At 39.1% G+C, this 25,436-nt stretch overlaps 2 protein-coding genes across 6 annotated transcripts; one reads left to right on the top strand and one right to left on the bottom strand.

The window, feature by feature from the left end:
- Window positions 1-843: 843 nt before the first annotated feature.
- Window positions 844-18,741, bottom strand: trim46b (tripartite motif containing 46b). Of its 5 annotated transcripts, none has more exons than XR_006372747.1 (13): window positions 18,280-18,692; window positions 14,422-14,683; window positions 14,156-14,345; window positions 12,830-13,028; window positions 11,863-12,009; window positions 10,713-10,808; window positions 10,080-10,333; window positions 8,345-8,466; window positions 7,864-8,202; window positions 4,169-4,398; window positions 3,386-3,453; window positions 2,577-3,086; window positions 844-2,238 (listed from the first exon to the last, which is right to left on the bottom strand). XR_006372747.1 is itself a non-coding variant. In XM_044138495.1 (13 exons), the coding sequence occupies exons 2-13, from the start codon at window positions 18,370-18,372 to the stop codon at window positions 2,639-2,641; spliced, it is 2,448 nt and encodes an 815-aa protein (XP_043994430.1). In that variant the 5' UTR covers window positions 18,373-18,407; window positions 18,641-18,659; the 3' UTR covers window positions 844-2,638. The 5 variants fall into 5 exon arrangements, 4 of the variants coding, with proteins under 4 accessions (XP_043994430.1, XP_043994432.1, XP_043994431.1 ...); XM_044138495.1 differs by having other exon boundaries at window positions 844-3,086; window positions 18,280-18,407; window positions 18,641-18,659; XM_044138497.1 differs by having other exon boundaries at window positions 844-3,086; window positions 18,280-18,741.
- A 2,356-nt stretch (window positions 18,742-21,097) lies between these two features.
- On the top strand, window positions 21,098-23,055 carry s100a10a (S100 calcium binding protein A10a). The gene is made up of 3 exons (XM_044138262.1): window positions 21,098-21,242; window positions 22,552-22,714; window positions 22,803-23,055. The coding sequence occupies exons 2-3, from the start codon at window positions 22,574-22,576 to the stop codon at window positions 22,965-22,967; spliced, it is 306 nt and encodes a 101-aa protein (XP_043994197.1). The 5' UTR covers window positions 21,098-21,242; window positions 22,552-22,573; the 3' UTR covers window positions 22,968-23,055.
- The last annotated feature ends 2,381 nt before the right edge of the window (window positions 23,056-25,436 follow it).

Here is a 25,436-nt window from a genome sequence, read left to right as displayed (position 1 = left end):
AGGTATACATTTTTTCTATGAGATGACATTAGATTTAAAAAAAAATCACCTTGCAATACAAATGTTATTCTCTCTGTAGCTTAGTATATTAATGTATCTCCATTTTAAGGTTGCTAATGTTGAAGCTCTTCCCTTTAAACAATCAGAGATGATTATATACCCCTAAAATATTAAACCAAGACACACAAAAAACTGAATGACCCTATTTGTACCTCACAGATTACTGAACACTTCAAATAAAAAGCAAAAAACTTTCAAATGTCACCACAGTCACAGCAAAGGGTGCCTTGTATTCAGAGCTATGACTCCCTTTAATAAGACTTTTGTTTAATGTCAGTGATTTTATGTTTTTGCAAGTAAAATAGAAAACCTTTTTCCCAGGTCTGAAAGCTGATAGTGCCTCAAGTTGAAATGCCATGAGACTCTGCTGAGTTTACTAGGTATTTTTGTAGAGCTCATGAAGCACAATTGGATCCTAAATCCTGCTTCCCTGTGCAGTGTTTTGCATCTTTGTGTAGTTTATGCATTCATTTAATTTCAATTCATTTATTCAGGCTTTTGTTTCAGTTTTCTGGTTTCCATTGAAGGAGAAAATCTGGACCAAGATCTATTTGATTTGAATAATGCTTGTCAAAACATTTGTTTGCCAAATTTCCACATTTCCAGTTATCAATCTTTCCAAATGTGAATCATTTTTACCATCCATTTAGGCACAGATGCAGAAGGATTTCTCTCTGGTGTTTTGCTGCCCCCCAGTGGTGACACTCTTACACATCCTCACGTTATAAAAGCTGGAGATAATTCAAATAAAAAACACCCACAAATAAGAGGAATCAGACAGGGTAATTTAAACAATTTCACTTTATTCCGTGTTTATTTCCCTTGTTATACTTTAACAAACACTCTCTCAGTAGGTGACGTTTATTCTGAATTAATCTGCTACTCTTTTCTTAATAAGTGTTGCTCATTCTTTTACAATTGAGAAAAAAAGAAAGCATATGCTGTCAGCCCATTATTGTAGGGAAACCAGACTCTCCTACACACACGCTTTAACAACAGACTCGTGTTTGAAATATGAAACAGCAATGCACAAACAAAACTGTAAGAACTAGTGATTAGCTGTGTACCAGAGGTATAATTGGAGCCTCTAAATGGCATAATGCCTCATTGTTACTCTGTACCTCTAATTTAGCACTTTTACATCCCATAAAACAATTACTTTGGCTGAGGTCAAATGACTAACAGAAGCTGGGGTGAAAAACATATTATCTATACTTATAGAAGCAATAACATTTTTTAGACTTTTTTCTGTAATGCACTTACACTGTGCCTCTAACATTTATTGTCATCTCTGACAAATTATGTGTGAAAAGCCTTAAAATAAATCAGTTTTAAGCATAATCTTACACTGAACATCTCAGAAGAATCCAACCTTTAATTTGAGTACATTAATCCAGTAGAAAGCGAAAACCAGCAATAATCATAGTCTAGTTTTTACTAGACTCACATTAGTGCATTAGTTTGTTGAAAATGCTTTACTTGATTTGTTTTTGCGCTGTGTTGTTAAAAATGGTGGAGAACTTGCAAGGCTGTGGGATTATTTATTTTCCAAAGGCTGAAGAAACATTGTTAGCATGCATATCATCATTAACTAATTAAAATGTCAGTAAATTTTAAATAAACAAACATGGTGACAACTATGAGAAACATTATTGACAAATTGGTCATCACTGGGGCTTTAGTCTGAATTGTTATCCAAAGTATGTCACCAAATCAACACAGAAATTATTTAAATCTTACAAAAATCATTTAGAATCTGTGAGATGAAACAAATAAAACTTTGGAGGATTTAACGAGATTGTGCAAAGACTCCTTTTTTTACCCAGATTTTGGATAATTTCCTTCAGTTAGTTCAGGATAAAATGCACTGCTGCCCCACACAAAGCACATACAATGGTTCCTATGCACTCAGCAGTCAGCAGGGGGCGCCAATTGCCCATTGACTGAACATGCAAATAGGCAATAGAAAACTTTTAGGTGCTACTGGCAGCGCATCCTCTAAACCTCTTTTCAATGCCACCCATTTACCAAAAGGTTGTTGTACAAAGTATTGACTACATGATTACCAATAATTGGTAATCATTTTGTCAAGGATAATTTACACTCAAATTAAAGGTTGGATTTATTTGAAGGCGTTTCATTCATCCTTTCCAGAGGTGGCAGTAAGTCAGGAGGGTACTGTATATGAAAGAAAGGCAGACATTAAAGACAATCATAACAAAAGCCTATACATTATAGAGAAAACTGTGTTTAGCTTTTTATTCTTCTTTTTTTTTTTACATAAGCTTTATAGCTGTAAATGCAACATAACCTGGCTACAAGTGCAAGCACTAAATATATATAATTACATACTGAGTGCTGGATTTACCAGACACCACTTAAGCAATAACTGTTGCAAAACTGCATGTAACAAAATGTAAGAAACATAATTACATTGCATATTTGTTGCTATAGAAACATCTTGTTTTTCTTAAATAAAATGGAATACAAAACAAAGAAATCGCTGAGATGTCTACCTTTTTGCTGTAGCTGAGTAAATACTTGCCAAATACATTCCAGATTACCGGCGGATCGGGGATCAGTTGTTGTTGTTGTTTAAATTGGTGACTCGGGGTTGGATGGTCACCCTCCTGACCGGCGTCTGGTCTGCATTGCGATTGGCCACCAGCTCCTGCAGCTGCAGGGCGCCTCCGCCAATGAAGCAGAAAGCAGGGCAGACAGGGCCGGAGCAGTCGACGTGGCCCTCCCACAGGGGCCGCAGGGAGTGGGCGTCGTAGAACGTGACACGCCCTTTCTCAAAGTCAAGGCACACGCCGAGTCGAGGAGGCAACGGGTAGGTGAGGCCTGAGGGGACGTTGTTGTTGGTGAGCGGGTCTCGATTGTTCCCCCCGTGGTTGTTGTTGTGGTGGTGGTAACTGTGCTGGGGCAGGTATATTTTACCCATGCCCATGGTGAGGAAGCAGAAGGGTGGCGCAGAGTCCAGGGCGTCCTCTGCTCCACTGTCATGGCCGCTGTCTGGGTCGTAGCTTAATAAAAACAAACGCAGTGATGAATATTTCTGTATCTGTAACCAAACCTGCAGTGAAATGGAAAACTAGCTGCCCCTGAACTGACCCACCAGATGTTGATCAACTGGAACATTGATCAGCACATTCGCTTGTTTATTTTGGTGATGGGATTTGACAAAATGTAGTGTTTATTGCTTGTTCCAGCCTCTCCGTTCCATCTGAGTTTCTTCTTATTAACCCTGACCAGCTCAAAATCCACAGCATGATGCTGCCTCCACTAAGTTTCATAGTCTGGATTGTGTGTTTGCTGAACTCACCGCGGACTGGCCATGTCCTGTGGGAGGTGAAACCACTCCTGCAGTTTGGACTCCAACCCGACTCCAACCTGCTCAGCAAAATCAAGATGCAGCAAATGAGAAGTGACCAATCAGGAGGCCTCTTGCATTCAACAAGAAGCTGAAACTGGATTTTTCAGAAACAATCCAGAATTTTAAAAATAAATGAACACAAAAATCTATTGATTAAATTAAAATCTCTGAACTCCCTTGGAAATTGTTTTTCTTTTACATTAGAAAACGGTTTTTTTGGGGGGGGGGTTTTAATTCGCTCTAATCAAGTAAGATAGGAAGGAGAAATTCATGAACAGATAACTGGATGGACAGTTCATCCATCCATTTAATACTGAAAAAATATTTTAAAGCTGTGACAATTAGATGGATTGATTTATAAGATCTAATGTCTGGAAATACCTATGTACGTGACCCCAAAAATATATTAAATCCTGTTGTTACCCTAAGCTCAATATTTTTAGTTTTGACTGAACAAAATCTGCCTTTAATGTCTTTTTGAGAGCTTCACTTCAACAAAACACAAAGAAAAAACTTAAAATAACATAAAATGCTACAATATTACTACAACAGTTTGTTGCAGTTTAATTCAAAAGACCCTGAATGAAACCCTGCAAGAGACAACTGATCGCAGTTCAATCTAACATGTGGTTCAATGGTAATTGCTGTTTAGGCTATGATGTAAACAACAGGCATTAACAGTTGTTTAAGTTTATATGATTTCTCGATGTGGTGCAACTAGAATGAACCTGCCTTTACAAGGTAGGATCCAGGCTCCACTGAGCATGCCCAGTAGTGTCTTCCTTGTGTAATGGCAACATCCCCCACCAGGAGGTCCGACGTGAGGTGGCAGGAGGTGAGGGCGTGGTCGGCGGCCTGCAGCAGGGAGAGACCGGGGACGCTTCGAGCCCCACGCTGCTCTTTGCTGACCACCAGTCGGTCAGCATGGAGACCCCAACGAGAGTCAAGGTAGAAATTAAGCACTGATGGGGAGGAGAAGGCAGAGAGAGGAGGAAGATATGGAGAGATCAGACTGAGAGTTATGAGAGAAGACAAGGAGAAACATCAGATTTAGGAGCAGAGAATGACAGAAGAAGTTCGGGAGATAACAGAAGGAAAGTTGCGCCGATTTACTGCCAGAAAGCATCAAGAAGAAAAGAGCAGACATGCACCTCCTCCCATCAGCACTGCAAGAGAGAAACACATTGATCTTAACACCGATGACTCAGGGAGCCAAAAAAACAGCAGCTATCACCACACAGCTCTTACAGAAGGAAACCTGGTTGTTGGAAGGATAGCAGGAAGGGAAAACAGCCAATGGGGGGAACAGGGAATTCACCAGGCACACAAATCGACCCTCACGAAGCCCCGGATCTGAATCCGATCCATTTTGTTAAGCTCCATGTCTTAACAAAGTGCAAAACTCATCAGCGCTCGGACAGATCTTGGTTTGGGAGCTAAAATGGGATGGTCTTGTAACAGAGGATGACACAGGGGTGCAGAGAGGAGGGGCAGGGATGGATGCACTTCTTACGTTCTGTGGGAGGCATGTAGGCTGGGCAGCGTGGAAGTAGCACAGCTCAAGATGACAAGTATAAAGCTGTGAAATGGAAATAAGTGAGGGAATAAAGAGCAAGACAGTGAGGATGTGTCGGTAGTGAGAAAACTGTTGCAGAAAAAAGGTGGAAATGGAAAAAGAAAAGACTCATTCAGTTTTTATGTATTTCAAATTTGACTACTTTTAGGACTGTGCAGATTTAGAGAGGCAGTGTTATGTAAAATTGACTTTCTTGAACTTTAAGTCATGTCATAACATTATTCCCTCGTCAAAAATGTACTTAATGTTGCCTTGATTCCTTCATGAATGTTTAACCTTCATGGCAACCATTCAAATGTGCAAAAGACCTGGGTGGACCCAACGCCACCTCAGAGACACTGCTCCTCCTTGGAGCTGCAGTTTTTGAGCTTTGGTTCTTTCACTTCACAGAGCAGCAACTCCCCCACTGAGCTCCTTCAGACTAGCCAGCAGCAATTAGCACACAGTTAGTGGAACTACACATCTGTTAAGTTCAATATATGAGCTACCTCACAGTGCAATGCTGGTAAAAACGTCGTTTTACCAGCTCTTTCTGAAACTCCGTCTCAGAGTTTCAGAAAGGTGGAGTTTCAGAAAAAGCTGAGTTTCTTTCAAGAGAGAGAGGCCCAATTTCAAGATGTTAAATTACAAAGTAAATTTTCTTCTAAGTCATATTTTATATATATGGGATTTTCATAAGATGTGAATGTAACGCAGTTACTTGATTGTGCTATAAAATGGCACTATGTAAATGGAAATCACACACAATTTTGTTGTTTTCCTTGTATTGATAAATGTCTTATTTTGACTTATTTCTCCTCATTAGTTCAGATATTCAAGTTTTAGATTTGTTTTCTCGTTCTGGTTTATTCCTTCTGTTTAGATTCTTATTTCAGGTGCTGGATTTATTTTATTAGTATCTCTGTCTAGGCTTCCCTTGTGTGTCGTCTTTGTTGCAGTCAGGCTGCCATTCAGTCCCCTTGATGAGTTATTGACCTCATCAAGCTTCATTCTTCTCTTCCCAGCTGCAGTAAGTTTCTTTAATTTGTTGCTTTGTCATCTTCACTCGCTGCTCTGTATATTTACCTCGTAGACTCATTACTCTTCACTATGTCCTTCTGTTACTCTCTATGTTCCTGGTTACATATTTTTGTTATGTTTTTTAATTTAAACATGGCTCACATAACAATTCTCCTCTCCTACCTGCATTTTGGTTCTGATCCAAACATACCAACTCTGACACAACAAAGTCAATGTTTTGGAGTAAGCATGCCTCGATCTGCAGATTTAGATCAGAGCAGAAAAGTTTCTGCCAGTTCAGTCGTATCACTTCTATCAGGATTAATGAGCCAAGATTAATCCAGAAAACTGATGCGAGACCCAAAACATCTGACTGAACTTATTTAGCAAGTAACAAGGAAATGAGTGGATATTCTGGGTTATCTTTGATTATTTTCACATTTGATAAATAGTAACAACTTTGGCAATCATAATTAAGTTTAATGCCAAACAGTATGAAATGGCCGTCTTTTTATACAGCCTTTGTAAATATCTGCTTTTAATTGGTGATTAATTGTACATTTAAGATCAAGATTGTGTCACAAAGCTTTAATAAAGTTTATGTGGAGAAGAATCAGGGCAAAAGCAAACCAGTACTAGTTGTGGCAGGCAGTACATGCCTCTGTGTGGACACAAAGAAACTTTAAAGGTGTGCCCTTCACAAGGTGTAACTCTCTGCTTGTAGAGCATAATCTATGCTTCGTACTACTGGTTTCACTGCATTTCATTTTGTTTCTGTTTGTTGAACCACTAGACCCATCAATCAGTTTGTTGGGCTCCAAAAGAAATGAGAGAAACAGACTATAAACCAGCCAACCTCTTGACAAAGTCAAACATCAGATAACAACAGCGAATAAAATAGTGCAGGTGCAGCTCAAAAAGTTAGAATATCATTTTTTTGAAACAGTGAAATCTTTCACCTTGGAGAGTTTGCAATTAACGAAAACCCAAAACACAATTAAACAATTAAGACCAAAAAAAGGAGTTTCATATTCCTTTTGAAACGTATCTCCATGTGATAAATTTAGTTTTATCTACTAAGAATACTTTGGACCGCTGATTAATAGTCCAATTATTTTAGCCCAGTAAAATGCTTCTGGTTTTAAACGAGAATCATGGCAGGTGTAGCTGGACTCTAAAATGGTTTTGTATCAAAATTCTCCCAAAGCTGCTTTTTCAACCATACTTTTTCCTTCCACTGAACTTTTCATTGACTTGTTTGGAAACAGTAATTTGTGGACAACCAGATTTTTCGTCAATTAACCCTTAACGAATAACATTTTCCATCATATTCAAATTTATTGAGTGGCATGTTCAAATCTTGCATGTTTAATAATGTGGGTTTAATTTTGTGGCCTCCAGAAACACAAAGACTTACAAAGTATTTTTGGTCACGTTTCTAGTGCAAATATCTTAGTACACTTGAATTAAGATAAAACTTACTTACAAGTAACTTTTCAACATGATATAGGAGCTTGTTTTAAGTCAATAATTCCTTAATATTCATAAAATCAAGTACTAGACATAAGTGATGTAATCTACCAGTGGAAAAGGAACCTGTAGCTGATATTTTTCATCAGTTTTTCACAGTTAATAACTTAAAGCAAGTTTTTATATCTTGCTGAAAAGTTTCTTGTAAGTTATTTCAAATGTACTAAGGTATTCACACTGGCAGTTAGACCAATAATACTTGGTAGGATTTGATGTTTTTGCAGTCAAATTAATTTCATAAACTGTTTTGTGTCCACCCATTTTTCACAAACGTCTGTACAGAAAAAGCCAATAAGAGGCGCTAACATGTGCGCTCCCCCACCTGGTGCAGGTGGGGTGTGCAGGTACACCTCCTCGCTGTACTCCCCGTAACCCGCCTTGTTGCAGCCCCTCACGCGCAGGACGTACACGCTGTCCATCTCCAGCCTGTCGATCACGGCGCTGGTTCCGCTCACTTCATCCAGCCGCTGCCAGCCCCATCTGGCGGCAGCGAGGCCCCCTCTGATCCCACCCCTTGAAGCTCCTCCGGGCACCACGCCTCGGCGGCGATACTCCACCGAAAAATGCCAGGCGGGCGCCGACTCCTGAGGCAGCCGCCAGCAGAGGAAGAGCTGGTCGTACGCCAGAGAGCGCTGGGTGTCGATAACAGGAGCCAGAGGAGCTGAAACAAGAGCGTGTTCAGCGTTTACGTTTGTTGGTATTCCCTCAATTTATCTTTATTTTGGTCTCTTTTATTTTCATATCGATGTATATGGATGTGAAAATCAATATGCATGCTACCACACCACCATCCTCTTCCTCACCTTGGATGAAGTTAAGCTCTGTCAGGAGTTTGAGCTCTTTGGAAACATCCAGCTGGAAATGTCTGAAGGACGGATCAGCAGCTAAAGTGAAATGCTGGAGATTCTCAATTGCTTTGCTCAACCTGGTTCAGTTCAAAAGCAAAAAAAAAAAAACAGTGTAAGAGGAGGAAAAGTGTTTACACAATGCTTTCAACAAGAAGGATAAAATGGGCTGAATAAAAGACAAGACCACTGCTATTCTGTGTTTTATAAGAAGATATGACTCAACCTTAGATTAAATAAATATTATGCATCATTTAGATTTAGAGATTAATGCGGATTTGGAGATTGTTTTTCTTAGCAGTAAAAGTCTGTGGCTTGTTTAAAGAGGAATCACATCACTAACGGCTGCAGTGAGATTTGATCAATCATGTAACTCCAATGATCAAAGGTTAATATAAAATTAATCTAAACGCTAGTGTAATTTTTTAAAGAAATATAGTTTTTCCAAATACACCGAACAACAAAAATCTACCTTTCAAAAAATTACCACATCATTTTTCATGTTGTGTAAATAACATAAAATTTGATTTATTATGTTTTGTACTTTTTTCTTAGTTTGGAATCTAATGCATTTGGTTTTACTAAATCAAATTCACTAAATTTATAATAAACAACGCTATTGAAAAATAGGCGCAAAATTTTCTGGCGCAAATAATAACATTATTATTATTACCCCCAGTAAATTTAGATCTCTCTTACAGCTGTATGTTGCAAAATAAATCTCTCAAAAAATAAACAAAGTCAAATTAGAATCCATTTTTGAATAAAATGAATATTATTGTTGAAAATTGGTTTATAGAAAAGTGATAAAAAATATGGTCCGTCACACACAATGAATGTGCAGCAAATAATCGAGTGTCCAGGTGAACTTATTAGAAAACACCTGCAAATACCCTTAGATTGTCGGAAAAATCACAGATTCACTAAACTAACATTGTACAGTTTTACCAGACATAAAAATTATCAGTGATTATTAAATGACTGGTAGCATAAAACTTGCTGACATTAAATCAAAATAGGTATCAGGAGTTGGGTTTAGTTGTGAATTTTGATACTAATAATGTTAAAATCAATGGATTTTGAAATTAATAAATGTTAGCCTGAACCAAAATCAGATTAAAGTTCTCCTAGTATTAAGGTAAAATGTCTTTGTTTTAGTCTCATCTGCCCAAAAGGCCTTGTTCCAAAAGTCTTTTGGTTCATTCAGACGTACTTTTGGTCAGATAAGTCTTTTTCATCCCTCCAAAATAAGCAAAACAAAACTTTAGTTTTTCCCCACCTGTTCTGACTCAAACTGAAACATTTAACATCTGTGGCGTCCGAGATGGATCTGTTAGGTTTTTGTTAATTCTCTGGCATTGCATGGTTTGATCTTAAGCCGAACCTGCTGTGATTTATTCATGAGAACCTGGACAGCTGTCTTGATTAATTAGAGTAATTATTTTTACCTCAATCCAGATAATTTAGAGATGGTCTTTTAGCCCTTTTGAGATTGATAATAAGCAATATGTGCTTCTTTAAGCCTATTGCCGTTGCCTTCTTTGCTTAATGTTTTGAGTAGAATGTTTTTTTTCTTGTGATGTATTTGGATCTGAGACAAAAAGATCAATTTGCAGCATCTGAATGTGTATATTAACTCAGACTTGTGTAGTCAATTCAAAGAGTGACACCAGAGCTAAACAAAAGAGGAAACCTGTTGTGTGTTTGGCGAGCTGCCTGCACGAAGCAGGGCTGGTCTGTCTCTCTCAGCAGCTCCTGGGTGAAAGCCATGAGTCCCGCATGCTCCATCAAGCCGCGTCTCTCCGCCACCTGAGCAGACAGCGCCTCGCCACGTTTCTGCCGCGCCGCCTCCAGGGCCTGGGTGAGCGAGGCGTGACGCTCGGCGAGAGCAGCCGTCAGGTCCCTGATGCTCTGGGCCAGCTGCTCTCTGGCCGACACGCTGTTCACCTGGTTGTGCAAACCAGAGAGGAGTTCACAGAGCTAAAGTGGCTTTATAAGTTCAAATATAATCAGGTTAAAATTTAAAAAGATGGGCTGCAACTCAGGGAATGTAACAGCCCTGCTAGGAAATACAAACATGTGATCATTGCTGTTTAAAAGCAAAGTAACAGATTTGATGCTTGAAAAATATATGAAAATTGCTTAAAAGCACAAAAGTAGCCAAAGGTGTGTCTGAGACATTTGACACTTTTTTCAGTCAATTTTAAGATAACTGATGTCAAACTATCGATAGCCTTCAAAAGTAAACTATTATTTCTCAAGACAAGAGAAACACACAGCAGCTTTGGGATGTTTTTGAGATTTTACTGCAAAGTGTTTTCACCACCTCAGTCTGAGTGATGGAGCTCTCCAGCTGGGTGATCTGAGCCAGGACTGTGTCCTGGCTGGACAGGATGAAGTTCATCTCTTTAGTTATCTTCTCCTGTAAACATGAACAATGAATAACATGCGTACACACACACACACACACGCACACGCACACCCACACACCCACGCACACACACACACACACACACGCACACCCACACCAGGTTACAGTTAAATACAAATGTCTTCATGGAATATTTCCAGATTTATCCAGGACAAATTTTGCCAGACTTATTCTCATTCCCAGGTCGTTTTTAGAGTGTAAAATACAAATGTTCACTGTGAAATTCATGGCAGTTTTATGTGCTGTGGGGAGGGTTTGGATCTGATAGCAACAAAAACTAGAAACTGAAGGGAAGAATCAGAAACACGAGAACATAAGAAATGACATGTGGGGGAGGAAAGATGGGAAGAATACAAAGAAACAAATGACTAAAGAACTCAAAAAGAGGAACAAAGGATACAAGCAAAGAAGAATGAAAGACATCAAAGAACAGAGGACACAAGAAATTAGAGCAGAAAAAAACAAAGGTTTGAAAGATGAGCGGACACAAAAGAGGAAGAATTCAACATTTACACAAAAGAAGAGGGAATGATGTCTGGAATTAACTACTTTTTCTTTAATTTTATGTATGTAAAACACCAAAATCAAATTTTATATTCTCAGAGTTGAAGAGGAATAATTCACAATTCATTTCTAAAATTTAAATACAATCTTCAGCCAAACTACAGTAAATGACATAAAATCAAATTTTAAATTGTATTTCTTACTCCATCTCAGTCATAGGAAGTGTTTGCTAATGTACAAAATTAAATAATACATAATTAAAGTGCAATACAATTTAAAAAGTTAATATAAGTTTTTGTTTCTAATAAAAATCATTTGTAATCTTTTAAAGTAGTTTAATCAATGACTGAGATGTCACTTTGAAGGTCTGCAAAAATAAATATTATTTGGACTTGGCTATTTCATACTGAATTTTTTTGTTTTGATCCAGTACTTTCCATGTATTAATCAAGACCATTTTACAAAATTAGGAGAAAGTTTGGCTCATCAGAAGTAAAACAAAGAAAAGGGGCAGTCAGAGCTGTGAATATTTGTTCAAAACCTTAAGAGCTTGGTAAGCTTGTGCCACCGGGAGGATTTTGTGTCCAGTGTGGATGCGCCGCAGTTTGCAGAGCGGGCAGAGCAGCCGCTGGCAGGACCTGCAGTAAAACTGCAGCTTCTCCTGGTCGTGCTCCGTGCAGGTCAGAACCTGAGCAAAAGAACACAAACAGACCTGAACTAATACATGTTTAAAATACCATATCATCAAAAATTACATGAAATGTCAGGTATTATGCCTCTCTTTCGTATTTTACTTAATATTTTTAAAGATTCTGCTTGTTACTGATAAGTGATTCAGTCTGCAATTCACAGATGAAAGTATTTAAAGGAAAACTGGCAGATTTTTAACAGAAATTTGCATGCATTACATTAAAAATAGGGACTGTGTGTTATACACCTTTGTAAATTATAAAGGATCAAAGGCCTTTATGCATGCAACCTGTATACAGTCTAAATATGATATATAGTGCTTTGCAAATTTTATATACATCTTGAAGTTTTGTGTAAAAACAGTCGTAAAAACAAATGTTAATGTTCTGCTAGGAACTGCATGTGATGCATCAACCTAAAGTATTGCAGAAATATTTATTTTTACAAATACAAATTTGAAAACTGTTGCATGCAAGACCAGTAAACACGCTAGACGTGTTGAGTAGGAGTTCAAAGTAGGTTTCGGTTTTAAAATTGCATCGCAAGCTCTGAACATCTAATAGCACACTATTCAATCCATTACCTGAAAACTAAAATGTCCGACATTTCAGTCCTACAAGGATAAAGGCTAAAGAGAGCAGTAATCTTAATAATACTAACTCTGGAGCAATCATATCACTGTACATCACCCCAAAGCACATCATCCCCACAGTGAAACATAGTGATGGCGGTATCATGCAGTGGGAAGGAAGGCAAAGCTGATGGAGAGTAGAGAGTAGAGAGATGAACTAAATGAGTGGAAGTCAGGAGAGTCTAACCTTTGGTCTGAAATTGAGTGTCGGCTGGATGTGTTCGTGTTGTGCTCGGGGCGTTCCCCAGGGGTGATAGAGCTTGAAACACTCGTTGCAGAAATTTGACCGGCAGTCAGCACAGCCCTTGGTGGCCTCCAGAGTTTGAGGAGGCTTACAGAACTGGCACATCACAGCAACACTCCCCAGACTCACTGTGTGTCTGTACCTGGTGCAAGAGTACAAAATAAGCAATTAAGAAATTATTTTTTGAAGGTGATTTATTATGCGTCCTGGAACAGGTTAGGATAGATCTATGAGCTTTACAAAACATGCTAATTACATTTTTTACACAAAATTATTCTTAGATCATGAGATTTTAATCTGGTTAGTTCTGCCTACCAAGACCTCCTTTCAGAATTAGATGTTTTGGCGCCTGTCACCGCTTTAAATCCAACTAAGCCCTGCAGCCCCCCAACTCAACATTTATACCTGCAGTTGAAAATAGCTGCAAACAGATGTGCAATTTTACTACCGTACATCTTTGAAAAGCAGAATTTGAGGCTCCTGCACAAATAACAACAATGCACCAAGTGGTTTCTGGATGGTAAAGCACCAACAAAGCCCTTGTCTTTTCCACCAGCAACATACAGCTGTAAAAACCAGCTGACCAAATGTGTTCAAGCTCCGCTCGGGTTGCTAGGTGACGGGCCGAACTTTGCTGAGGTTGCTAGGTAACGGACAGCTCTAGCTGGAGGTTTTCGACATGACTCATTTTCCAGACACCAAAACTTATTGCTAAAAAACGGCTGGGTGTTTTTTAAGCATGTGGGCTGTTTTAAAAAGCAGTAAAGACACAAATCAAAGTACGAAACGTGTTAAATGGGAATTTTACATCACAAGTCCCCTTTAAAGGACAATGGTATCCTCTCTTTATTGTGTAGCTGAACGCCCAGGTCAACTGAGATAAATCATGTAATTTTTATTTAAAAAATAATAATAATTAAATCAGACTGTTAATTGGCTGTAAAAAATTAAGTGCTGGAACAAAGAATGTCACAAGCAGCAACAAATACGGGGGAAAGTGAACTGTAAGCTGCTAGACTGTGGAAAAACAGTCATTAAATGTAGCTACTGTACAGTATGTTGTAGTGCACAATGTGCAAGATTTTTTCACAGTTCAGCTGCAGCTGAATAATGAGATCTGGACATGATCCCACACCTCCTTGGTTTTATTATCACACAGCATCACTCCTTGATCACATTTTTAGTCAAATTTTCACAGCTTTCAAATAATATATTTTTTTTTCTAGTTTTGGACTTCTCCTGACTCTTTAGGACCCTTGTAATAATTACCTCTCCACAATGCGCTCCAATGTGAGGTTGCGGAGACAGTCAGTCAGGCCTTTCTCGCCCAGCTCAACGTCCCGGCCGCAGGGCACACAGGGGAACATCATCACCAGAGGAGGACCCTCCTTACGCCGTCGCCCTGGATACGTCCCGTGTCCGGGAGAGCGAGGCATGGATGGTGAAGGCGGATGGGGGCCTCAAGCCAAGCCAGAAGACCAGTTAAATTTAAGCTAAAACAGGAAGTGAAAACAAGTAGAGTGCACTCTTTGTACCTGATCGCAGCACTCGGTCAATTGGCCGCTGCTCGTGTTTGGGAGTGGGCCGGCGTGCTTGACGAGGAGAGCGAGTGTTGGGCGTGGAGGCCGGAGAGTTGGGCTCCGGGGGGAGCTCTGGCGGAGGGTAGCCATTGGCCACCAGGACCTCTGAGGCACACATCAAGCAGACGCTGTGCTGGCATGGCAGAACCACGGGCTGCTTGACGATCTCCTTACACACAGGACAATGCAACTCGTGCTCCAGACTCTTCATGTTGGACTGCAGGGAGAAAAGTTACGAGACATTTAATAATCCAAAAATGAAATGAGAAACGTGGAAATGAAAAATATTGGGAACAGGGTTTAGCTGAAAACGTTTTCATTAAGATGCAACCAGGAATTACTGAGGTTAGGGAATAAAACTGTACCAGACAGCTGCCACTGGGCACTAATCATGTTAATTATAGATAAAGATCAAATATTAAACATTCAGCCTCTGCATTTCTTATATACCAGTATCCTGCATGAACAAGAGCCGCTTGACCAAATTCAGAATATGCTTTAGAACTCTATGAAATCAACTTTATTTTTATTGTACTTTAATAAAAATATGGTGCATTAATTATACCAGCAGAACTAAGATGTGAGACTAAAATGCAAACAAGTATGAACTGCAGCTGCATTATTGCAGCAATGTGCTGTAAGTCTCTATGCAGGATAGATATTTTATCCCAGAACCAACACTCCTGTTTTCACATTTAGAGCTGAAGAGTGGGAACACAGGTCAGCTGAAGTGTGTGAATTTGACAAAAAAATGCAATAAATGTGTTAACAGTTTGAAAACCCAAACCCTTGTTCTACGCTTCACTTCTTATGGAGAGTTTGGGTTCTCGGCTATTGAGAAACAATTTCTTCTTGGAACTGCGGACATTTAAATTTTACCCAGTCGCTAAGTTTAGCCGTGACCCATGTAAAGCGCCAGCTCGATGCTATGAAGCTTACCGGAAATTGCCTGCACTGAAAACAACCATCCGCCACTGCAAAGAGGGAAGAGCCGATCTGAATGAGGAGGCCGTCAATATTAATTCACTAGTTGGAAGCGTGACCAACTCACACTCATGTCAACAGTTCTTTCACTTCCTACGCTGCCTTTGCTACAACTGAAGGCAGACTACAATTCTGAAACAGCACAGAAAGTCAACAGCATCGTTCGCAACTTCTTCTGTTCGCTGAAATTCTACCAAAGAAATCCAAGTCAGTGGGAGAAATCCCAAACAGATTAGTGAAGAGAAATTAGAAGAGAGCGGATTAGCATAGGACTACTACTGCTCATCCTCCACTACTATCTCCATCATCTCTACCTCTTCTGTCTCTACTTCCCTCATTCTTCTTTCGTAAACTTACCACTTCTTCTCCCTAAATGCTTCAAAGCACTTTACACTACATTGTATGAATGTATGAATGAGTCATTCACTCATTCATACATTCACTCGGTTGTGGGAAGCTACATTGTGAGGCCTAACTCCCTTTTCCCTTCTCCTTTCCTATTTTGTCCTCCACCCCTACTCCCTGCCTTCTTCAATTCTTATCTCTGCTTCCCTCCATCCATCCATCCATCCATCCATTTTCTATCCAACCTTTGTCCCTAATGGGGTTGGGAGGGTTGCTGGTGCCTATCCCCAGCTAACGTTCTGGGCGAGAGGTGGAGTACACCCTGGACAGGTCGCCAGTCTGTCGCAGCTCTACTTCCCTCATCTATACATATTTCATTCGTCTCCCACTAGTCATGCTTGTTCCTGACCCATCACCTATTACCTCCCTCATGACTACCATCATTCATTCATTATTCATATCCAATCTTTCCCTCATCCACTCAGCCTGTTGTCTACCATGTCTTACCTTCCTCATTACTTTTGGAAAATGCATTTTTTGGGGGTAACTGTCACAGAAATTATAGCCACACAAACACAAATCCTGCTCTTGAAAAACATACCATTTGTAATGCACTTCATAAGGACACTAGTCACATAAAGAAGTGTGATTTGTATCACTAAGCGTCACACAGTGACTGTATTTTCACATTTATTGGTATTTATTTATGCCTTTATTGAAAAAAAGTGAGAGGAAAAAATAGCAAAACTACATTTTGGGTTTTTTGTAAATATAATTAGTAGAAATGTATTGTGATAACTATAAAAAAAAATCTTATCATGATAAGAAATTTATCACGATAAATGATAAATGATACGATACTGACCTTTCATCCCCTACCTCCCTTCATCCCTATTGCTATCATCCCAACCTCCTTCTTCATCATCCCAATTTTCCCATTCATCCCTCATCCCTATTGCTATCATCCCAACCTCCTTCTTCATCATCCCAATTTTCCCATTCATCCCTCATCCCCTCCTACCTCACTCTTCATCGTTGCATCCATTAGGGCTTTAAGCAATCCCCTGGATATCATCTCGGGGTCTTTATCTCTCTGAGGCAGAACCCTCAGACTTCTCCATCTGAGTCACTCCATCTGAGACTCAGATAGAGTGACTTCTCTTCATCGTTGTGGTCCAACCATTTGAACAGGCTGCATTTGCAGGACACTGTCACATCTTACTACATGTCTCTCTCTAACATGCTTCAGTGGATGCCCTTGACAACTGTTGCAGGTCCGCTGCAGCCATCTCACTCACCATGAATTAACTTCAAGCAGAGGATGAGACTGTCTGAATGTGCTGCACAGGGGAATTTGGTAATTTTGTCACTGCTGTATGATGTGATGGAGGAAAGAAAGCAGGGCAGCTCATCTCGGCACACAGAAGCGGCCGCAGGAGGCCATGCAGAATATGGCAGGACAACAAAAACCGGTAGCATGCAGACTGATGAAACCTGCATCTTTCTAGACATAAAATAATAGAGCTGCAGATGTACTGACTAAGACTGAATTAGCCTTTGCACCTGCAAATAAATCTAAGCTAGAACACTTTAAAGCACACTGTTGGAATCAGTAAAGAATGTGGAATCACCAACTTTATCCTTCAATCCACCTTTTTTTTGCCATTCTCCAATGTCAGCTCTGGCCTGTCTGTCACCTCCTCCAGCATTCACATTTCAGGCCGCGTTTTCACCTGCAGACTACAGAAACCACTGCAAACTGGGACCTCTCTGCCTCCTTCTCAGGACAGTCAGTGCGCATTGCTGCTGGTGAGGGCGTTAAAGCAGGCGCATCCTTACCTTCACCTGGAATCTGGGCGCCATGACGGCAGGACTATACGCGCTTATAGTCACTGTATCTCCCCGCATGAGGAGAGCGATGTCGCTCTTGGAGAGGAGGGGAGGGGTTTGAGGCGTTACATCGCCAGAGAGGAGGTGTGAAAAAAGGCACCGCGCGCACACATGAGTGCAGGTCTGCCTGCTCTATTTCTACTCTCAGATCTCTCGCTCTGACCATCGCTGCTGAACCTGACCGCTTCTAGGGTTGGGGGAAAAAATGCCTCCACTGCACACCGTTCGCGTTTTTGCCCCTCAGCAGCAAGCAGGAGTCCTGCATCCCGTCTCCATGGAAACAAACATCCAAGGAACCCAACCAAAAAAAAAAAAAAGAAAGAAAGAAAAAGAAAAAGAAACGCGTGGTCTCAGTCACCATTTTACATTTAAAAATGTGCAAATTTTGAAAATACTTTATGATCTGATCTTCATGCATCGTACAACCCAATTATCGCTGGACAGAACAAAAATGTATTAATCTTCGGTTTAATATTAATCTGCGCGCGGACACTATCCCTTTAAAGCAATTTTCACCGTGCAATCAGCATAAAAATGACTGATTACTCGATGTTCATCTCGAGACAAATCCAAATAAAACCTTGAGATACTCACGCTGATCCGAGCCAAGGCTTCCATCGCTGATGAGGCTGTTTTCACATCCACCTCTGCCACATGAAGAAAATAGCTGCCCCCTGCTTTCATCATCTGGATACAACTCGAGACGTATCCAGACCGCAGATCTTATAGTGCATGTTAAAAACAAATACAAATAATTATAATTGTTATAATTGTTTATCCGGAGAAAAGAAGCTGCTAATCATCCCTCTCGTAAAGCCAATCTTGCGTGTTAGTTGTTTTTTTTTTTTCCTCTCTCTTTCTCTCTCTCAAATGATGCGCACGGATAAAAATAAGCATGTTGGCATAACGTCACATCATGATGCGTTTAGATGGGAAAAAAAGAATAAATATTTACTGCCAATGTAATATATCCACGCTGAGCAGTAGCAAATGCCTGTAGCTTTATTCCTCACCCAGACATCCCGCCCCTCATCACATCCCCTCCCGCACCGGATGTCTTCAAATGATGTGGCACTCAGCGGGGAGAGAGCTGGACAATACTGGAAGAGAGAGGAAATGCTCTGGGGTCTCACGTGTGTTGTTTACTTTCAGACTGATTAGTTAATAATAATAATAATAATAATAATAATAATAATAATAATAATAATAATAATAATAATAATAATAATAATAATAATAATAATAATAATAATAATAATAATAATAATAATTTTACTGAGTCAGACGCTAGGCCAATATTTTTGGGGACTTAATATTTTCATTTGGGGCCCCTCATGTCAACGTGCCAACACCAGATGAATCATTAGTCCTGAATTACTTTTCTAGAATGTGTGTGTATCATACCTGCTATAATTTGCTTCATTTGTTATTAGCTTACGTCATACCTGTGTTATTATGGTTATTGATTTGAAGCTGAGAGGGGTAACAAACAGAATAATGAGGATTTTGATATGTAGAAAGGTATTTAAATGTCCCAGAATATTTATACTACTAGAAAGTAACATCAGCAGACAAACATTGAGTGCACAGTACACAAGTTAAGAAGTTTAATTATATTTCTCCAACAGTGGCAACACTGTATGTACATCTCTGGAAAAACTTAAGAGCTCACTGCATTAAAAACTTCCTGGTTATTCCACCAAACATTGATTTCTGAACTCTTTGTGAGTAAAAAAAAAAATAAAAAATAAAAAAAAACAAAAACATTAGTATTGTTGTTTCTAAATGAATATGAAACTTGTTTGCTTTATTTGAGGTCTGAAAGCGCTGCATCTTTTTGCCATTTTCATCATCTCTCATTTTCTGCAAGTAAGTACTGGAATTTGCTTGGAAATTCAGAGACATGTTGTCAGTAGTTCATAGAATAAAAGAACAACGTTCATTTTACTCAAACATATACCTATAAAGAGTAAAATCAGAGAAACTGATCATTTTAAGTTGATCTCTTAATTTCTTTCAGAGCTATATATATATATATATATACATATATATATATATATATATATATATATATATATATATATATATATATATATATATATATATATATATATATATATATATATATATAGACTGATCGTTTCAATAGACATTTTCTACAAATTTACATTTGTAGAGAATGTAAATTCTCAAAGTAAAAAATAAAAAATAAAATAAAATAAATTCCAAATCGTGATCTAATTTTCCAAACCGTTGCCCGTTTTGGATGTTGCAGTAATTGCATGCAATGTTATATTTTCAACACGAGATGGCGCTAAACCTTTTTTTTTTTTTTTTTTACTCAAAAGAATTGCAGGCGGCTTCTGCATGATTATGGTTCAGTCACGCACGTTGACAAGGTAGTTGAAGAAATTCTGTTTTATTCCTGAATGTCTTTCCTGTCTATTCACCCGCAGCTTCATTTTGCTGTCAGTTTGATTCAGTTTATTCATGCAGAACCAACTGAGAAAAATTGTCAAGTGGCAGATTTTGCACAAATGAAAGCCACCACTGGTCAACTCAAACTGTTTCCTGAACGTAACAGAGATCTTCACAGTCTTCAATCCACCAGAACATCTTTGGGATGTTTTGACAGCAATCTAGAATATACCAGTAAAGGAACTTTCAAGTTTTTACTGTACAAAGTATAAGAAAAAAAATAAATAAATTCAAATCAGAAGAAAAAATATGGCAAAGTTAGAGAATTTATATTAGCTGCACAAGAAAAGGAAATATATGCAAACCTTTGGTCAGATAAAGTTCACTTATAGGTGATTTAAATTGTCTAGATTTTGTAGAAATTGCAGTGTTACTTTATTAGCTTCAAATACTCTAAAGTCCCCAACAAGATAAAAAAAAAAACTCAAACCACTTTTCTTGGAGTCCAGAAAGACCAATAGTGTCTCCGTCTTTAATCAGTTGAATTTGTAAGTTAAACATTCGATTCCTTCATCATGAACTTCAAACTGCTTTTGCTACTCACGTTTGATTGTTTGTTTGTATGTTTATTTTTTGTTTTTATTTTACATGTCAATCCTAAATAAATTAAAATTCTGAAAACTAGAGTTGACCGAAACTGATCAAATTATATTTGTAGAGAACACTCAGGCGAGGTCAGAAACAGAAGGATAAAGATTTAATCACTAGACAGATACACAATGACATGGTCAAAAGGATCAAAACAAGTAAGAAATGATTAAATAAGTAATTGCTGATAATAAAACATTGAGCTAGATTAGACATAAAGAAATCGTTTAGGAATCAATTCCAGGATGATTGAAGTCAGAGGAACCCAGACCTACTGACTGTACTGTGATTAAAGGATCCTTGGGCTGCTCCTACACTACAAACCCTATGGTTTCCGCCCCCTTGCAGTCTGTTATGGTTACAGTGGACAGAAGAGCCTGACTCACAGAGCCGGGGCGGTGTCTGTGTATAAAAGCCTCTGCTGCTTTTCTCTCAGTCTCCTGCTCATTTTCTGCCCTCTCCTCTGCCAGAGACTCCTCACGTTTTCCACGGTAAGAGCTAAGCTAACCTACTAACAAGATGTTGCTCTCTCACAGGCGAGGCTCCTGCAGTGATTGTTAGAGGACTAATAATGTTGAATCGTTAATATATGTATGTGTTTCAGAGATAAATCTAAAATAATACAACTTGTAGAAATGCTCCATAACTTTTAACAACTTTTTGACAACTTTTAGAACTTTAGGCCTATATGCGGTAAAATAAACCCATATTATATGCTTTTTGTTGCCTGATGAAGTGCATTGTAGGGTAAAATAGGGGTGTGGTTGTGGCTGTGGGTACTGACCTCTCTTATTACTTGAATCCTACCACTGCGGGCCTCTTCATGTCTCATCTAGTTCAACTTTTCCACTCAGCCTCCCACATCAATGACACAGTCTCAGTTTTTCCTTCCACTTCTCCATTTTTCTCAAGCTGTTGCTACAACAAAGCATAATCAGGAGGATTGGGTTTAAAGTTTTTTTTTTTTCTGTCAACATGAGGCAATGGCTCCTGTCTTGCTGACTAACAACTTAATAACCCACCCTGCATAATAACTGCTTGTGAACTTTACTCATTTGTTTAAAGGGTGGTGAGAGTAAGCAAAGAGGGAGTTAACTATTATTAATGTGGGTTAAGCCTTTTGATAAAGATTTTAAAAGATGTAATTACTTTCTGGATGTTCTGTCAATGTTAACACATTAATGTGAAAAGTGTAACACGCTCACAATAGTTAATGCATTAACTATTGTGATCCAAAAGCCTCTCTCCACTAGAGGGTCACTAAATTCAAAGATCTGCATTATGAGGTCTTGTAATGCCAGATGCAGTTCAAGACCAGAATTGCAAAAGCAAAAAATGTGATAAAAGAGAGTCATCGTCAAATTTTGCTTAAAAAAACACAAACATATGTTTGGATAAAACTAAGGTATCATGTAGGCAACTTATTGTAACGGTGAATTGTCCTTCCACCGAAGAACAACAAGTTTAACATTTCAAAATTACATTTCAGACAAAATGACTTCTTTTAAACTTTCTAGAATATGAAAACCTGGAAAACTGTGATGAGACAATAAAACATTTTCTTAAATATTTATTGAAAACATGCCATTTTTTACAGTGACTAGCTTACAAAGTTAATCCCACTGCAGCACTTTGACTTCAATTGATGAAATGTTTCAATCAATCGAAAGCGATACTTTTCATTCTCTTTACTGAATTAAAAATGCAGTTTTGATCTATAAGGAGTTTGTTCTGCACCTCCATGAAGTTTCATTTGAGTATGGCTGTCTTTTTTTCCTCTGTGCTGTCTTCAACTTTCAGTCCGCACACATTCCCAGCAGCCATGCCTTCTGACCTGGAGACAGCCATGGAGCTGCTCATCGTGGTGTTCCACCGTTACGCCTCTCAGGACGGCCGAGCAGGGACTCTGAGCCGGCGGGAGCTCAGGCAGCTGATGGAGAATGAGCTGGCCAACTTCCTCAAGGTGCGAGAAAAAGCTTAAAAACAACTCTAGTGCTTCTGATGAAGTGCAAGATTTTTCACTTTCGATGTCTTTTTGTCCGTCCATGCAGTCTCAGAAGGACCCTGGTGCCATCGATAAGATAATGAAGGACCTGGACGCCAATGGTGACGGCCAGGTGGACTTTGAGGAGTTTGTTGCTCTGGTAGTTGGACTGTCTGTTGCCTGTGAGCAGTGCTATAAGATGCACCAAGGACTGAAGTCGGCAAAAAAGTGAAAGACAGAAAGCAAAGTGAAGATTAATACACCAAGAATATTTTTTGTAAAGATTGTTTTGTCAAATAAACTCATTGGATGATTTTAAACTTCCAGTCGTTCCTGCTTGTTATAAATTTGTGTAATGTAATTATCACTTGAAAAGTATTTCCCTTTTGTTTTTACACCAATTTTTAAAGCACACATCAAAATGCTCACTTTTATGCAATCCTGGAAGGCGACTCTTTCATTTTACACCTTTTTAGACTGAAGGGTCAGTCTGACTGGTTTTATTTGCTGGTTCTTGTCCAGGTCTCTTGGATGTCTTGGTGGTTCTCCAATTTTAAGTTCAAACTGAGTAATATTACTAGAGGAAGTTATTAAGTGACACAATATCTACATCCAAGGTGAATGGAGGGAAATTATACTTATGGCATGGTTCTCCCCAAAAATAAACATTTTTAGAGTAAAGTGTGATGAGAACTTACATTTTTGTGACCAAATCCTACTAAAGTTGATCAGACATCATCGTAACTTCTTCATGGCTTCTAAGATCTTTTTTCTCACTGACTCGCTGGTCTGAGCTCGCCAGTGACCCAAGCTTTGGGGGATGAGACGTCAAGAGGGTTTGATCACCCAATCAGACACAGACCAGCAGTAACTAGAGAAATGTATAACATTAGAAAGCTAATAAGATAAATAAATGCTCATTGCTTTTCTGAACTACACTGGTTTATAAATTTCAAATACTTTCTATATTTCTGACTTAGTCAAAGAAGGCTATTCTTCAAAAAGACCAAAATTTAATCAATCTAATATGAACAATAACAATGAGGAGAGTCCGATATTTTTCATATTTTGACTTGTCCACCTACAGAAAACAGAGTTATTTTGGACAAATGAATGGTGCAGATACACAGACCTTTTAAGTGGCCTGAGACAAAACGGTTTTTGCAGTTGAAAGGTCAAACTTGTGTGTACTGGATCTGTAGAAACTCCCTTCATTTTAAGGTCTTTGACTTGAATATAGATTGAATTCAAACCTTGACTTTCACACCTTTTCCCTCCTTATAAAACTAATTATGTGGATCATTCTCTTGGCAAGCATGCCAATGAAACTAGGTGTGATTGTGTGACTCCCACTGCATTTTATGCCTCTCAAACTCTGGAAAAAGAGGCGACCTTTGCTTCCTTGCTTCATAAAATCCCGCTTATCGCTGCCCAGAGGAATCTGCAGAATGGTCCAGGCTCAACACACCCTGTTGTGAACATCAGCCACTCAGCTGATGTTGCAACTTTCAACATGATGATGCAAAAGATGGACGTAAGTTAAATGGGAAAGCGGGTTGCTTTAGGCACAGTGTAGAAACGAAGAGATAGAGTCACAAGATGCATTCAATCGAGTGTTTTCATTCTGACTCATATCTGGTGAAAGAGAGGAAAAGGTCAGCTCTTTTGCTCCCCCGCCTTCCCGAACCATCCCAGAACAATACAATCAGCAAGAAACAGCTTATTTCTTTCAGTATTTCATCAATGAAATCAATCATTTACATAAATGAAATGACAAATTCTTTGTGTTTTGGGAGACTTTCTGCCAGTAGTAAAGATGGAATCTTAACTCCTTGCCTGAAAGATTAAACTCAGGGAGAAATTACCCCATATCCTCATGGGCAGGGCTCTCTGATTTATCAGTCTTCATGGCAACAAGACAAACAGAGCAGTTGCTATGTTACTGGTTTCTGACTGTGTACATCTGTATGCGTGTGTGTGTGTGTGTGTGTGTGCGTGTGTGTGTGTGTGTGTGTGTGTGTGTGTGTGTGTGTGTGTGTGTGTGTGTGTGTGTGTGTGTGTGTGTGTGGGGGCGTGTGTGTGTGTGTGTGCGGGTGTGTGTGTGCGTGTGTGTGTGTGTGCGTGTGCGTGCGTGTGTGTGTGTGTGTGTGTGTGTGTGTGTGTGTGTGTGTGTGTGTGTGTGTGTGCGTGTGTGTGTGTGTGTGTGTGTGCAGAAGCACCACACCCATGTGACCCACAGCTGAGTTTAGATTCGGGATTTCCAGCTTGATTCACTTTTTTCACACCAAGCTCTGTTGCTGTGCAGAGTCTTTTTATACTCTCAACAAGTTCATATAAGTGCAGTGGTGCTATGAATGCAGCACCACTACATTAATAGAATGCAGTGGTGCTGAGTAAGATGTATAGATATGAAGTAAAGACATAAAGTTTGTCTATATGATGAAATTTTCATATTAAATGAAATGGATTCAATGAAAATCATGGCCTTTGCTCTTTTAGAAAAAGATAAGCCTTCACACTCTCGGTTTTACTATTGCTGTAGGAACTCCTTGTCAGGACTGCACTGTGTGAGCTGCTGCAGAGTTAGCAAACATTCAGACCTTCACGCCATACCTGGCTCAAGTACACAAGCAGGAAGCCCCTCATTACTAAAACAACACTTCTTTGTCTGAACATGTTAACCCCTCCCAGCTCTGCTGTG

The sequence above is a fragment of the Gambusia affinis genome, linkage group LG14, assembly GCF_019740435.1.
Source record: "Gambusia affinis linkage group LG14, SWU_Gaff_1.0, whole genome shotgun sequence".
Classification (NCBI taxonomy): Eukaryota; Metazoa; Chordata; class Actinopteri; order Cyprinodontiformes; family Poeciliidae; genus Gambusia; species Gambusia affinis.
Note: the sequence above shows the minus strand (reverse complement) of the source record. Positions and strands in the feature narration are given on the sequence as shown.